Source organism: Harmonia axyridis, chromosome 1, assembly GCF_914767665.1.
Source record: "Harmonia axyridis chromosome 1, icHarAxyr1.1, whole genome shotgun sequence".
In the NCBI taxonomy this organism is placed as follows: Eukaryota; Metazoa; Arthropoda; class Insecta; order Coleoptera; family Coccinellidae; genus Harmonia; species Harmonia axyridis.
This window is the reverse complement of record NC_059501.1, coordinates 72922720-72938825: the sequence shown is the minus strand read 5'-3', so window position 1 is coordinate 72938825 and position 16106 is coordinate 72922720. Positions and strand designations below refer to the sequence as shown.

The window sequence follows — 16106 nt, the reverse complement described above, 5'->3', positions numbered from 1 at the left end:
ACAAATTATTGATCATTTTTTTTGCAGAATGGTTATCTGAATTCTTTCCAATATCGAATAATTTACGCTATAGTATCCATGCAGGCTCCATGTGCCTATACCAGACACCAGATGAGAGATATGCTGCTGAGGTAGGTTAAGCCATTCCTCCTGAGCTGCTTGAACAAGGTCCTATTAACTTCTGGGTGGATTCCTGCGTGCTGCTACTGACCAGCCCAGCATATCTCAAGCATCTTTGAAATTCATGTATGGATATAAAGCGGGTCAGTGCAAACGATTGATGATTACAGCTTCTGGATACTCTTTTATTGCTCTGGTGCGATAAAGGCCTGCTCATATTTCCCTAAATATGGATTAGTATTGACTCTATCTGCTCAACAGGTGGCGTTATGAGTGTAACGACACACTCTACTTAGGCCCCGGCGGGTTTATGGGGGTCCCCGCGTTGCAGCAGAGTCACCTCTTCACGATGTTGTGAGAGGGTGTCTTTGGCAGAGATTGGATTGCCTAACTCCAGAGTACTACGACATTTGGCTCGAGAACGTCTCGCCAAAAATTATATTTTGATCAATCCCACTTACCACTCTACGATTCATGTCGGCATTCGAAATTGTAAAACAAACTTCTTACCCACGAAAAGTGTGAAAGAAAATGCAAACATGTACCCCTTGCAAAAAATATGTGACGATTAAAACGAAAAACATCGATAAACAAAAATGTTTACATTGAAAAATTCTCTTTTATGAGAATGAGGTGATGCAAAACTTCTGAATCTATGGGTAGTTGAATATAAAAACATTAAACATTGGAAGATGAAAGAATAATAATGAATTAAATAAGTGTTCTAAACGATAAGTTGCTGATAACTGAAACGTTGTCCTTCGTTGCTGTGAATACAGTAATGATTTGCTCTTCTATTCTCATAGAGTTGATGATTTTCTCGTTCTGAAAGATTCGTCCAACCAAAGGAAATTTCTACAATTCATCTACTTACTAGGGATGCCAGAGACTAGCTTGAGAGGTCTTAGCACTCGAATTGCCCGCAACGTACGCAGGTCCATTATGCCATCCTGAGGTAACATTGACAAAAACCTGCAAAATACTAGCCTCTAGCGACTCATCTACTTCAAAATACAATCTAATGCTAACTTAATCGATAGAGAAGTGTGAGCTAAGTCGATTGGTAAACTCTAGAAAGAAAATGCGACCTGAAAAAAACACCACGCTAAAAAATCAACGAGAACGTAAAACTATGTGCAACTGTTCATATCAGTCTGGAGCACAGTAGATACCAAGAAAGAAAAATGTCTGAAATCAAAACCTTCTACTTGTACTGTACATTGTTAGTGTTGGGTAAATCGATTTCGGATTGGGAATACAACAATGGCTTACAATATTTCTGGCACTTTCAGATTGATTCCGGTTGAAATTGCAGAGGAGTCATAAAAGGAATTTTTAATCCCACTACCAGAATTTCCCTAAAATTATCTTTTCAATTAACAATGTAAATATCTCCGATTAAGAACAAATATTTGTGTCTATTATTCATTAGGACATCATTCATCCTATCCTCATAAGACTTTGGCATATTAGTGAGTTCACTCCTGGAAATTTTTCACGAATATCTCTGAAGTTCATTGAAGGCAACATGATTACCGTGCGATACATCTAGGAGGTGGTAGAACCACATGTTCGCCATTATACAGTTTGGTCCAACGCAAACTTAAGACCTAGATTTCAACATTTTCATGAAAAATTACTGTAGATTTTTTGCCTTGGCCCCCTAAATCTCCTGATTTTTCACCCATTAAACTTCAAAAATTACAAGAAGAAGATTATTCTTATTACTCCATCCTCCACATAAGCTAGTAGCAATTCTGCATTTGGTGAAAGTTCCTAGGATGAGTTATATCCCAAAATGTAATCGATTAAGCGTACACCTGCAATTTTTTTTTACAGCATGAGTCATCGTGGCGGCTCAACACATTATTTTTTTTACAATTTTTTTCGAACAGTTGGATATTTTCCAAAATTTTGATCAATGAAGAATCTAACCCTGAGACACATGTTTACAAAAAATTACTGTGTGTTCTCTGTCCAATGTCACTTATTATACAGAGAGGGCCATTGAAAACGAAACAGCGGCTCTGTAAGTCGGCAGAACCGAGTTATATAAAAACGCTCGGACACGTCAACAACATTTTCGAGGGGGACATGGTTCGCGATGAAATTCACCCGAAATACATTCCATCCCTCGGAGCTGTGACCGCCACCCCTAAATTTTTAAATGGCACCATATGGCAAGTGATGCCTCATTTGAAAGGTAGTTTCCTTCTTAATATCAAACAACAAAAATAAATTAATTCTATCGATTCGTTTTCGAGATATAGGAACTTGAAGTTGGGAAATAATTTTTTATTCACTCAATCGTTACCACGAAGAGCACTTGAAATTTCAACAAGTTTTTAGATAGAATGTTTCCTGGAAGTTGGATTGGAAGAAGAGGCGCTATAGGGTGGCCAGCCAGATCTCCAGATTTAACCCCACTCGACTTTTTTCTGTGGGGTCACTTGAAAAACAAAATCTATGCAACCGAACCAGAATCTCTGGAAGATTTACGACGTAGAATTATTGAAGAATGCCGTCGAATAACGCCGGAAATGCTACGAAATGTGAGATCTCATTTTGAACAGAACTTGTACTATTGTATGGAAATGGGTGGTAAACAGTTAGATCATTTAATTCCTTGACAATGATAATTATCTTTAAACAGTTGCAATGTTAGATCTTATTTTTATTGATTGAGTGAATAAAAAGTTATTTTCCAAATTCAAGTTCCTATATCTCGAAAACGAATCGATAGAATTGATTTATTTTTGTTGTTTGATATTAAGAAGGAAACTACCTTTCAAATGAGGTATCACTTGCCATATGGTGCCATTTAAAAATTTAGGGGTGGCGGTCACAGCTCCGAGGGATGGAATGTATTTCGGGTGAATTTCATCGCGAACGATGTCCCCCTCGAAAATGTTGTTGACGTGTCCGAGCGTTTTTATATAACTCGGTTCTGCCGACTTACAGAGCCGCTGTTTCGTTTTCAATGGCCCTCCCTGTATAAAGTATACCACGAATACAATTTTTGTCTGTCAGATAATCTCCTACGTGTTTTACGCAGAGGTCTGCCAATGCTTATTTATGCCTGTTTTTATCGAAGCTAAGATTTACAAATCTGTATCTGTAGCTCTGAAAAAGGTGATTGATGAACCGAATATGTGCATCGCCTGTCAAGGACACAACTTGAACGATTTCGAATTAAAATTCGTATTAGAGAACGAATGAGCCTGAATGAAAATCTATGTTTTATCTTCAACTATCTTTTCACAATTAGTCAGATCAGCAATTCTGTTTTTATGGAAAGTGATTTGAGTATGCTATCCGCTTCGAAACTGTACGATTCAAACCAAAAAGTAATTTTAAACCTCACTTATCTATCCCTTCACATTTTGGTTCATCATTTTGAATAATAAATTTTGGAATCGACCGAAAAAAATTATTTCAATACCTTCTGAAATTAAGTATTGCTAACGGGTGTTTTTTTTAGAGCTATAGAACTTTAAATTACAATGAAACAACGATGGATTATTCGATTGACATGAATATTGTTTATCCGCAAGATTATCTTGTAGCATTACATTTTAGATATGATTTCTGGCATATGACTGCCACGGCTGGCTCGGATGAAGTCCAATCTGGACGTCCAATTTTCGATGACTTTTTCCAAAATTTGTGGCCGTATAACGGCAATAACACGGCGAATGTTGTCTTCCAAATGGTCAAAGGTTTGTGGCTTATCCGCATAGACCAATGACTTTATATAGCCCCACAGAAAGTAGTCTAGCGGTGTTAAATCACAAGATCTTGTAGGCCAGTTCACAGGTCCAAAACGTGAAATTAGGTGCTCACCAAACGTGTCTTTCAATAAATCGATTGTGGCACGAGCTGTGTGACATGTTGCGCCGTCTTGTTGGAACCACAGCTCCTGAACATCATGGTTGTTTAATTCAGGAATGCAAAAGTTAGTAATCATGGCTCTATACCGATCACCATTTACTGTAACGTTCTGGTCATGATCGTTTTTGAAGAAATACGGACCAATGATTCCACCACTGGATTTGACGTTGTTTCGACATACACTTGAGGATTAGCTTCACTCCAAATGCGGCAGTTTTGTTTGTTGACGTAGCCATTCAACCAGAAGTGCGCTTCATCGCTAAACAAAATAAAATGGACGTAGTGAGCGATACGTATTCCGCACAGAACCATTATTTTCGAAATGAATTTACACTATTTGCGAGCGTTGTGCAGGCGTGAGTCTATTCAAGAAGAATTGCCAAACCAAACTGAGAATAAATCATTTGACAGCTTTTAAATCGGTCGCCTTCTTGAACAGTAATGCCAACTTAAAGTTCTATACCTCGAAAAAAACACTCGTTACAATGATACTGAATACAATATGATTGACCACCAAGTTCGAGCACTGATAGTTTCGGAGTAATGAATTTTTGAATATTAGATTCAGAGTTCGTAACGCATGACCCCGGGTTCAAATCCCGGCAGTGCTTATCCATTAAAACTTTTTCACTAATATTTTCATGGTTTTACTTCACGAGTCGAGAGTTTGTGCATTGAAAAAGCAATAATGAGCCATAGTGTGAATTTTGAAATGTTTTTCCCTAGGAGTAGATAAAGGCAGACAAACTCTAATCAACGGCCGACAACAAACAACTATTTTTTTCACAACAGAAGCTATTTAGGTTCGTTTTGGAATGAAAAAGCGAAATATTTATGAGTTTGTTTACATGTTGTTTAGAACACGTAACGTTCCAATTTGTCATGTTTCGTACGTAACGCTGAATTCATAACATGACAGAAGCATTCTCTGTTCCAAAAATGGTAATGTGGCTTCATCAGAGGGTGGGCTAGGATGGAGCCGTGTTTCCCTAATGGTGTTTTTCTCAACGGAAAATCAATGAATATCGACTCCAAAATTTTTCATTCATCCCGAATACATCGCAAAAAGTTCCTATATCAAGTGAGCCAAAGGTTTGTCAGAATGATATGAAGCATATTAATTGAAGTAAGTATATTGAGTAGAGGTCCACATGAACCTATTATCGTAAATGTATAGGTTTGTGGTTCAAATTCGTTCATAAAGCACTTGTACAGTCCGTTCAAATATAAGTCGGAGCAATATAAACAAAATAAATAGTATGGTTCGCGCATAGGACAACTCTTATTGGTCAAACGGTGATATATCCTAACCCTCATTCTTTCCTTACGGAGAGCCAGGTTCGTACTCGCAATGGTGGATTTGATCATTTCAATACAACAGCGTAAGTAGACTTTTACTAATTTATCATTAGTGTTTACAAATGGGTATGAAATGGTAAAATGGTATGGATGTTGAACAGACATGTGGCGACTTTATAACATTATGGAGTCGACTATAGAGAATTTGGTTGTGAATCTTGGGAAACTGAAGACAAGTCCTAATTGAATTCGTAATAATTTTTGGCATATCATGTTAGATTCTTCACAGTACTTTTTATTTCTATCAATGTTTTGGATTTTCTGATAATTTTTCGATTCAGAATATATTTTTCGTTTCGTTCTTATCATGTTAGATATTTAACATAATATATTTTATCATGTTGTTATTTATGTAAATATAGAATTGAAGAATCTGCGTTCGATTGATTCTTTATGTGTGAATACATATTTTATGTTGAGATGTTTTGTATATTTTATTCGTAGATTAATATGTAGTCCAAACTGTACGATTATACTGGATGGACAGTAACTCTACCTATTCGAAAATCCTCCTATTTATTCGCGAACTTGTTTATATTGCTCCGGCTCATATTTGAACATATCGTTTCATAAAAAATACTAACTCAGGATTCGGTTAATCTATATAGACCTCAGAGTCATGAAGATAGATAGAAAAAGCATATGTCATCTTCATTAAGCAAATTTTGTCCCCAACATTAACTATCAAATTTGACATGAAGCGCGCGGAAATGAAAACATATTAGTGATACGATATTTCATTCAATTCGCTAGTTTCTCCACAAAGAACGCACTTCATATGTCCCATTAGGAATCAACGTTTCATATTAACTCAAAATATATTGATGTACCTAAATATATCAGAAAATCAGACAACAAACTACAAGCGCGCCAAACAATGCGAAACAACCGATGATACTAGGAGAGCTTAAGTTAAAATATAAATATTCTGCTCATTATAAATTCGACAATTAGAAGAAATATCGGATTCCAAACATTCGAATTTGCATATTTGATCGAGAATCGCTCAAATGAATGTATTTAATTGAACCCAATTCACATTTATAACAACAGAGTAAAATTGTGGATTTCAAAATATATTATAATCCGACAACGTATTCTAACAATAATAATAATAATAATAATAATAATATCATTTATTCAATTAAAGTATACATTTAGAATTAATTACATTTTTACAATGTTGGGGACATCTAAAAAATGCTCTCTATCTATGTTTATTACTCTATGAAATAGACGGAATCATTTCGAACACATCTACTTGAACCGCCTTTTTCTCAAAGCGATGTTAAAATTGAATTGTTCATGTGACGACATCATACCTCCTTTCTTTAATTAATTGAATTTTATCTGTTTCTTGCATCAGACATCTACTCTATCGGGACGTATCTTTGCCAATACTATATTTTAAAAAAATATGCATTTGAGGACATATAATTGTATTATCTTTTCGGATTGGAATCAATCAGAATTACTCCTTTTCATCTGGGAAGTAAACAGATGGCGGCAGTGGAGACTGTTGCTCCCACCTGCGGAACTATACATTATTTATCGAAAGTCTACTTCTACTTCTCTACGTTGCACAGAGAATAAGCCAATACTTGTGGTACAACTATATAATACGAACTAAAGCATGTTGTTATTCCCAAAACGAAATCCATGCACCCTCCAGCACAATATAAAAAAATACATATGAAACAAAAAAAAAAACAGAAACAAAAGTACTAATAACCATAATATTATTTCATCAATCAACAAATCCAACAATCGCTTATTCTCATTGTTAGAGTGACACATAGCTGTGTGTTAAGTGGCTAAGTTCTGCTATTCTACTGTTTTAATCTTAAGACGAAATGTTAAAAACTATGAAGTCTAGTCGTCTACACTTAGCGGTCCGCAACTAGACACAATTAAATGGCGGGTCCGGCCCTTACTTGGTATCCTGGACACCAGCTTGAGAGGCCTTAGCACGCGAAACGACCTTAGCATCCGCAAGTCGACGTCGACGTTAGCTTCAGCGAATATTGTCATTGACCTGGGCAAGATTAACACATAGATGTATACGATTTTGGTACTGCTGCTTACGGTGATACCTGAAAATTATTTTACTACCACAAAGCGACATGTTTTCTCCTTTCTGAAAGTGATCCCTACATATGACTTCAGATATTTCGTTTGCCCCGTTCGACTTTTACCTTCAACTGCTATTTGAAAGAGTCATAAGAAAATTGGTCCATAATGGACTAGTTTAGTGATGTTGATAATACTATATTTGACACGATAGAATTGAAATATAGAGCAAAACTGATAAATCAGTGAAAAAATTTTGAAAATCCATCAATAAATGACTGAGAAATAGATTATTTAAATTTACGTATTTTAGCGCGGAACGTCTTTGCTCTGTGACGTCACGGCTCTTGCCTGTGATGGCTACACCATAAATTACGTTTAAATACTTAGCCGCGCCAAGGCTATCGCGCCGTTTGTAGTTGTACAGTGTAGTTTTAACTCGAGTTTTGTTTTTATGTCACCCTAATGGAAGAAGGCTTCGTGAAAGGACAAAGTGACAATTTGCCTAAAATAGATAATATATTTGCAGTGATGGAGTTTTTTTCATCAAATCCATCTTATGTCAGTGCGAAATAAAAGGAGTTAAACTTTTCAAGTATCTACTTTTGAGTTTGCTTCATCATGGTTCAACTTATATCGATGATTTATTTAAGAAACGTTTCATAAACAGTTTGTAGTTGAGTACTGGTTGTTGAAGTCTATCAATGGCAAAACATAATTATGTGAGGAGTAAAAATTAAAAAGAGAAAAAAGTAATTTATATGTATGTATATAGTAAGTTATTTCAGCCATCGTGTAACGAACAAAACAAGACACGAACGGCACAAGTGATTGTATACCAATGAATTCGTAAGCACTCTGCGAATACCAGTCGTCTAGTGTGTGACGTCACGCCACTTACACGTACTATGAAATTATTCTTCCAAGCGCAACTTCAAAGTCCCATAACTTTTTCATTTCTAGAGATATTTCAATGATTTTTCCACATTTTTGTTTCATTTTACATAAATTTTTAGAATTAATCCTTAACAAAAAAATGAAAACTAGTCCATTTCACCAAATAATAGGTAGCTCAAGTTCCGTATGAACAGAGCCGTCGCTAGGGGGTAGGCAGGTTAGGCGGTCGCCTAGGGCACCAAAATTCAAGGGCGGCATTTCAAGCTCGATCAACAAAAACTACATGTGTGGAAATTCAAAAGACCGAATGAGATTTAATTCAGTCAGCTTCAACAGGAAGGAATACCGACAAATTTAATTAACATGAAAAACCATCAAATGAGCCGCATTATACATTATACTCATAAATATCCAGATGTGGCGTGATCCCCTCATTGTGCTTTTTACGAGTTATTGACTTTAAAAAACACATGCACTCATCAGGCTTGTCGGCATTCGCTTTACGTTGCCGAATTTTATTGCCACTTGGGGTTCTGGATTATTCTCTCTTCAATTCTCTGAACAGAATGTTGATTCCTCAGAATGGAATGCAAAATATGAGAAAACAATTCCATTTCATCACTTCCAACTAATCCTTCCTAAGAAATACAGGAAGTTCTATTATTCTATTATTTTATAATATTCTTCATTTTTTATATCAAATTATCTGATGTTCGGCGTAGCCGCATTCGAATTAAATAATGGTTCATCCGCATCATCCGATTGTTTTACTCGATAATTTCAAACAAAAAAAAATGAATCTACGAACACGAAAATTTTACCCGTTTTAGACGATAAAAAAATTGAAGATTCAATTAGCTCAAAATGTGATTTCAAATGATAGACAACAAAGAAACTTCCAAAATAAGGCTTCACTTTCCATATTTATGTAGAATTTAAAAAAATTACGTAATTCAAAAAGATCACTCTTGAATTGAATACCTTTGAAATAAATTCAGGTTATGTTCCAAGAATTCGCTTCAAATGAGTGGTGAACTCACTCATATAAAATACAGAAAACCTCTCTACATATTACCAAAATGATACAAAATGCCCAATAAAATTCATCCAAGTACGATCATCGTGCCTTCATCAGAGTTGGAGTAATCCAATAATATATAATTCTGAGATTATATCAATCAACTTACTATCGAACATCAAAAGTAGAGGAAATGGAAAATTTTGATTCATTCTATTGAACTGAAGACTTTCACTCGGTAGCCCTGTAAGTTTCTTAATCAATTCATTTCCCTTGAAATCTTTTAGTCTAATGGAAACTTCATAAATGAGCGTCTTTTTGATGATAAATCAATACCAATGAAGGACAATCGAGGTTATCCTGATCAAATATGCCGCTTGAACACGAATAAAAACACAATATACTTCCACTCAAGATCAAATAGCAATGAATAGGACTTTTCGAAGAACGGAGCAGTAAAATATCCTATAAATGTCAGAAAATTTCACGAAGTATAATATTAATTTATTTTTCACAAAACATGTCGCTTTCTCCAGATCTAATGGTATGAAAATTGTTGGAACAACTCACCCTGTGATCACTACAAAGAAATCCATGATGTTCCAAATGTTCCTAAGATACGATCCCCTATGTAAAACGAAACCTAAGGCCAGAATTTTCAATGATGCTTCAACGCAAAATATTCCTAAAAAGTAAACTTCGACTGCCTCCTGCAATGAACGAAGAGAAATAACGATTAGTTCAAACATGATTTGTGAAATTGAATGTAAAAATGTAAAGTGAATCACATAAAGAGAAAATAATTGATGCAAAAATGGACAAAAAAAACTCAATATTTTTCATTATTCAATCAAAACTCATAAACATGATTTTACTAAAATATTTCAAAGAATAAATGATCAACTTACCAATCTTTGCGCCAGATTTGTTTTATCTGATCTTGGTAAATGTTCTTCAAGTGCTAGTACTACACAGTTCGCAATGATTGTCGAAAGCACAGCATACTCAAACGGAGTAAACATAATATTAAGGAAAATTCAGCAATATTGAGAAAACATCCAAAAATTCACATGATATCTGATTCAGGCATCATTTAATTATACTGAAAAGATTATGTCCTAAATTGTCTTGTACCAATAATGTTAAGAGGGCTTTATATCACGTGGCATTCTCATGATCTGACAAAATTTTACTACTCCTCCCTCCTCAGTGTTTTTGAGATCCATCCATTTTTTATGATGAGTGAAGCAATCTCAAACATGCCTCTGAACGACCGTCGTTTTTCACCACATGCAAGAATTCAAAGTACGTTTTTACATCTTAATTTTAAATTTTGGAAGAACCGTTTTTTTTAACCTTCGACAAGACTTTTGGTACGTCATTATGTGAAAATTTATAAGAAAATAAATGAAATAAATGCATATATTTATTCTTCATTAAAAATTTGATCTGATTCTTTTTTTATCTAATCCAAAAAAAATCATTAATAAGGACTTTCGGCAATGAAGAAATCTTTGTAATGAATAATAGTCGAAACCTCATATAAATCGATGGTCTCTAGCGTAAAATAAGGCGTTGTTTTTGAACTGATCGCTGTAATGGTAAAGACCCCTTTTAAATGATCTCTTTTTTAATACAAATTATCTTTATGTTTTATGTATTTTCCGAAATATTCAAATCGGCCTTTGATGGAATACATTTTTGAGTTGATCGTTTTCGAAGAGGAGCGATCTTTTCGACAAATAAGTAAATGTGTGGTTAGGTAGATTTTTCTGGTGTGCTTTTTTTAGTTTATCCTATGTCTCTTATTTCAAGGTTTTCATTTAGTAATTCTTGACAAAATTCTATTTTACAGAATTGATCGTGAAGTCGAACATTTAATTCAACAGTAGATCCCTCTCATCAAATAAAACACTATTTTTCTTCACCCTTTTTCCAGATTTGGCAGAAGTAAAATGTTATAAGCTTAGCATTCAAAGTTTCACGATAGGCTAATGCATTCCTGTTTTTTTGAGGTTTACACTACCGAGAACACAGAACTGAATCAATGTTAATATAGAAGCTCTATGAATTATATTATTCGTTTGGTTGAACGTTGCCAGATCCAGGAACAATGGGGTTGAATTTTCAATAGATCAAAATTTGCATATCATTATAAACACTTGCTGTGATTACATTATAATTCAGCGAGCCAGTTTCTATCGTATCGTTTGCCCAAAGTGTAATAATGATGAATACATCAATTTCCATTCGATAACACAGAACCTATTCGAATATGAAAATGACGTTACTAATCAATGCATAAAATTATGAGAATAGATTCAGATCACAGATAGTATTGTATACTCTGTTATTAGGGGTATTTCAGGAAAAATCATTTTGTATATACGGATGTAATGAAGTACACGCAGAATGCATACGAAACCAGGTTTTATCGAACTATATCATAAATGGAAAGCTAGCATTTAGTAATAAAATTCGAATTTAGAATCATTTATGGCTTTGATTATAAAAAACGTAGCAACATTGTCTTAGCTGTGTTTCTTGCTCAGGAGGCACAATAACAAAAGAGAAATTTGTCGGATTTAGCGCTGATTTTATACTACTCATACCACAATATCTAGTGATGCGTTGGGCGATAAACCATTCGGTTTTGATGAACACCTGAAAGTTAGACCTAGTAAATTTCAAGCAACGTTATGTTTTCCTCAAATTCTTCAGTCATCACAGTCCACAAATAATTCCCAATTTATCATTCATCGGAAGTTTACTTCGAACTCGAAAAATATCTGGATGGGCCCCACGTTGGGCGCCAAATGTTATGAGTCATCTATATTGTTTCTATATTGATCAGTAAATTTTATGCAAATTTTGTTTAGTCACCATCAAGTCCACAAATAAATTTCAATTTATCCTTCATCGGAAGATAAACATTTGGATGGAAGACCCAGTGAATTTCAAGCATCCTTATGTTTTTCTCAAATGTTTTAGTCATCATGAAGTACAAAAATAATTCCAAAACTAATATTCTTTCGGAGGATGGAAAGCATCGATTTCAATCCATATCTGGATGACAGACCCAGTATATTTTGAGCAACCTTATATTTTTTTCTCAAAATTTGGTCAGTCCACAAATAATTCCGAATTTATCATCGGAAAATGAAGAACTTCGGTCTCGATGAACATCGATGGATGGGATGCCCAGTAAATTTCAAATAACGTTTCAATTTCCTCAAATGTTTTAGTTATCATCAAAATAATTTCAAATTTATCATTAATCGGAAATTAATCAACTTTGGTCTCGATTAACATCTGCATGGGTGGGAGATCCAGTGAATTTGAAGCAACCTTATGATTTCCTCAAAGGATTCAGTCATCATCAAGATCACAAATAATTCCAAATTTATCATTCATCGGAAGTTAAACACCTTCGGTCTCGATCAGTATCTGAATGAGGGACCGCGTTAATTCCAAGCAACCTTACATATTCCTCAATTATATATATAATAATTCCAGATTCATCATTCAACGGACATCCAGTCGCGTCGAAAAACCAGCCGCCTTACGCCAGAATTTCCTCGTCGGTTTTCCAGCACGGGATGCTGCCTCCCAATTATCGGACCATATCGATTACTCGCCCCGTCCCAGAGAGAAAGGATTTCTGGTTTCTGGAAACCTGATTCAGGCGCTTCTGGAGAGGGGTCTCGCCACCGCTCTCCGCAATTCTGACTTATAAGCATATTCGGCCGAGCACTACAAAATTTCCTTTTCCGACGCTCTTTCAACTCTAATTGGTAATCGATAAAGATTAATGGCGTTGAAGTGTGGAGTGTCGCAGGTCTTGACCTGATTTAATTGCACCCGATATGGGGGTCTCGTTGGGGGTTGAAGTGTGGGGTGAAATTGGAAACTGAAAGGGGTACTTATGGAGACCTTGCTTTCTGACGCTTAATGCGATTGTAGGCCTTGTTAACTGTTTTTTGCACGATAGAACGACTTTTGTTTGTTACCGCGTTTGCTGCTGGATTATTTTCACTTGTATCGTATGTTAGGCCAATTGAAAAGCCCCAGTCTGATGCACAGATGGCGATGCTAGTATTTAATCCATATGATTTTTAGTTAGAACCAACCTTCAAACGATACGTGTCAAAATCTGACAGCAGTCCGACCATCAGTTCGTGAGATATTGCGTTGTGGGTATAGCTACTTTTGTTATTTGAAAAAAGAATTTCATGTGCTGATAAAATATTGATTTTTGAAGGGAAAAATACATTTCAAGCAAAATCTTATCTTGACGACGAGTTTCTGGGGTCTGCACCAGGAAAATCAACCATCATTGATTGGTATGCTAAGTTTAAACGTGATGAAATAAGCACCGAAGACGGCGAACGCAGTGGACGGTTGTCACCGACGAAATAATGAGAAAAGTTCACAAAATAGGAGTTGATCAAGATAGCACACATTTTGAAGATATCATCTGAACGTGTACATCATATCATTCACGAATATTTGTACATGGTAAATCTGTGTGCAAAATGGGTACCGAACGAGCTCACAATCGATCAAAATCAACAACGTTTTAATGATTCTGAGCAGTGTTTGAAGCTGTTTGAGTGTAATAAACATGAATTTTTGGGTCGACAGTCAGCTGAGTGGTCTGCACACGATGAAATGAATCCAAAGTGAGGAAAACCCAACAGTCAGCTGGCAAGGTTACGGCATCAGTATTCTGGGCGCGAGGTATAATATTAATTGATTACCTCCAAAAAGGCCAGACCATCAACAGCGATTACTATATAGCGTTATTGGATCTTCTAAAAGATTAAATCGTTAAAAAACAGCCCCATTTGAAGAAAACAAAAAGGTGAGGTTTCATCAAAACAATGCACCGCGTCACAAATCAATGAGAACAATGGCAAAATTGTATGAATTGGGCTTTGAATTGCTTCTGCATCCACCGTATTCGTCCGATCTGGACCTAGCTAGCGACTTTTTCCTGTTTTCAGACCAAGAAATTTAGCGGCAATGAAGAAGCAATCGCCGAAACTGCGGCCTATTTTGAAGCGAAAGACAAATCATATTATAAAAATGGTTTCGAAAAGTTTGAAGATCGCTATAATCGCTGTTTCGCTCTCGAGGACATCTATGTTGAATAATAAAATCGAATTTTGCCAGAGAAATGTGTTTTACTATGGTAAACTGGGGACTTTTCAATTGGCCTGTTATGTCATGAATACATGTCCATGCAGCATATTGTTGATATCTTTCATTTCAATCGATCTGATATGAGGAGGGCTATTCTAGAATTACGGCTTCACTCTTGGTAGTTATGCGTGAGATTTTTTCTCAATAAATTATTTTCCGCTCAAGCCTGGCTCTATTCTATTTGTTTTGGGTTTTATTATGTTCTTTATTTTCAGTGTATAATTTTCAAGTTTAATTTTTTGTATGTTAATTTTCCCTTAACCTCGATCATAGAAAAGTGTAATTATCAAAAAAAAATTAAAATAAATTTTTGAGCTGTTTTTTTCAGTAGCAATAAACATAGTACCGAAACCATTGGCAGAGTTTTTTGTTCAAATATAGTGCATTAATTTATCGGGACAAACAAAGTGACTCGAGTTCGTCAACCAGGGCATACCACAGAGTGTGAAAATGAAAGCTTCAGAAAACTAGCTCTACGAGACATTTCGGTACTATGGCACACTGACCAATAATCAATATAAGTAGTAATAGTGGTATATAAGTACTAAAACTAAATTGTTTCAAAAGGATATGGCCACTCGATTATGAAGCGAGTATATCTACGAATAATATTCTGGTCAGATAGTAAAAACAACGAGCTTGGGCCCTGCCCTCCGGCCGCATTGGCGCCACCCATTTTATCAGCTGCGCCCGCCCCCGTCTGCTGCGCAACCGCCTGCTGTGCCGCTGCCTCCTGTGCTGCGGCCAACCTGAAAAATAAAGGGACAAGATTAGAACCATGCGGAACACCAACTCGCAAAGTAAATCTATGATCCTTTTCGAATCCAGTAGGGAAATAATTACAAACGAGTTCTGTATTGGTTCACGAAATGAAAGAATACTCTAATGATAAAATTAAAAACCTAAGTAGACTAATATACAGGGTGTTTCATATTATATTCACAAGTACTCTTGGTGATAAGCTCTAAAGTCAACTGTTTTCGAGAAAAATCAACTTTGATTTTAAAAACTTTTGTTTTTGAACGTCAATACCACAAGTTATCAATTTTTAATTATTTCCTAAAAAATTTATCAATGCTAACGAAAGCTCTTCTATGCATTTTAGAGGGTAAGTTTAAAAAACTTTTTTTCATATTTTTGATGAGATCTCATATCCTGAAGTCCTGCGATATATTATAACACAAGCTAATATTCATTTCAGATTTGAAATTCTCATTTATAAATAATACATTATTATACAGGGTGTCCCGTAAAGACCACGTCAAACCGAGGGAGAATGTAGATCAATTATTTTCCACAAAAAAAAAAAATATCTCGAAAACGGTAAGACTTTTATAATGGGAATTCTGTCATAGCAGGTGGGTTATCCTTTGATCTACATTCTCCCTCGGTTTGACGTGGTCTTTACGGGACACCCTGTATATTGCTTTATGAAGAATGAAAAACGGAAAGTTCAACTCCAATACAATGTTAAATACTGAAAGCATCGAAAATAAAATATTCTATATTTCATAAATTATTCGTGTTGATTACTGATATCTCTTTC

The 16106-nt window shown here is 35.4% G+C and overlaps 1 protein-coding gene across 28 annotated transcripts in view; it reads right to left on the bottom strand.

The window, feature by feature from the left end:
- The window catches only part of LOC123679986 (voltage-dependent calcium channel type A subunit alpha-1), a 312605-nt gene that overhangs the window by 61628 nt on the left and 234871 nt on the right, over window positions 1–16106 (bottom strand). For all 28 annotated transcript variants that reach the window (XR_006747592.1, XR_006747595.1, XM_045617641.1 and 25 more), the window contains 4 exons: window positions 15133–15309; window positions 10264–10369; window positions 9926–10065; window positions 995–1092 (listed from right to left, as the gene is read on the bottom strand). Coding sequence is in view for 26 of the 28 variants with exons in the window: in XM_045617641.1 (XP_045473597.1) it covers window positions 995–1092; window positions 9926–10065; window positions 10264–10369; window positions 15133–15309 (521 nt within the window). In the remaining 2 variants the exon portion in view is untranslated. The remainder of the gene's footprint in view (window positions 1–994; window positions 1093–9925; window positions 10066–10263; window positions 10370–15132; window positions 15310–16106) is intronic.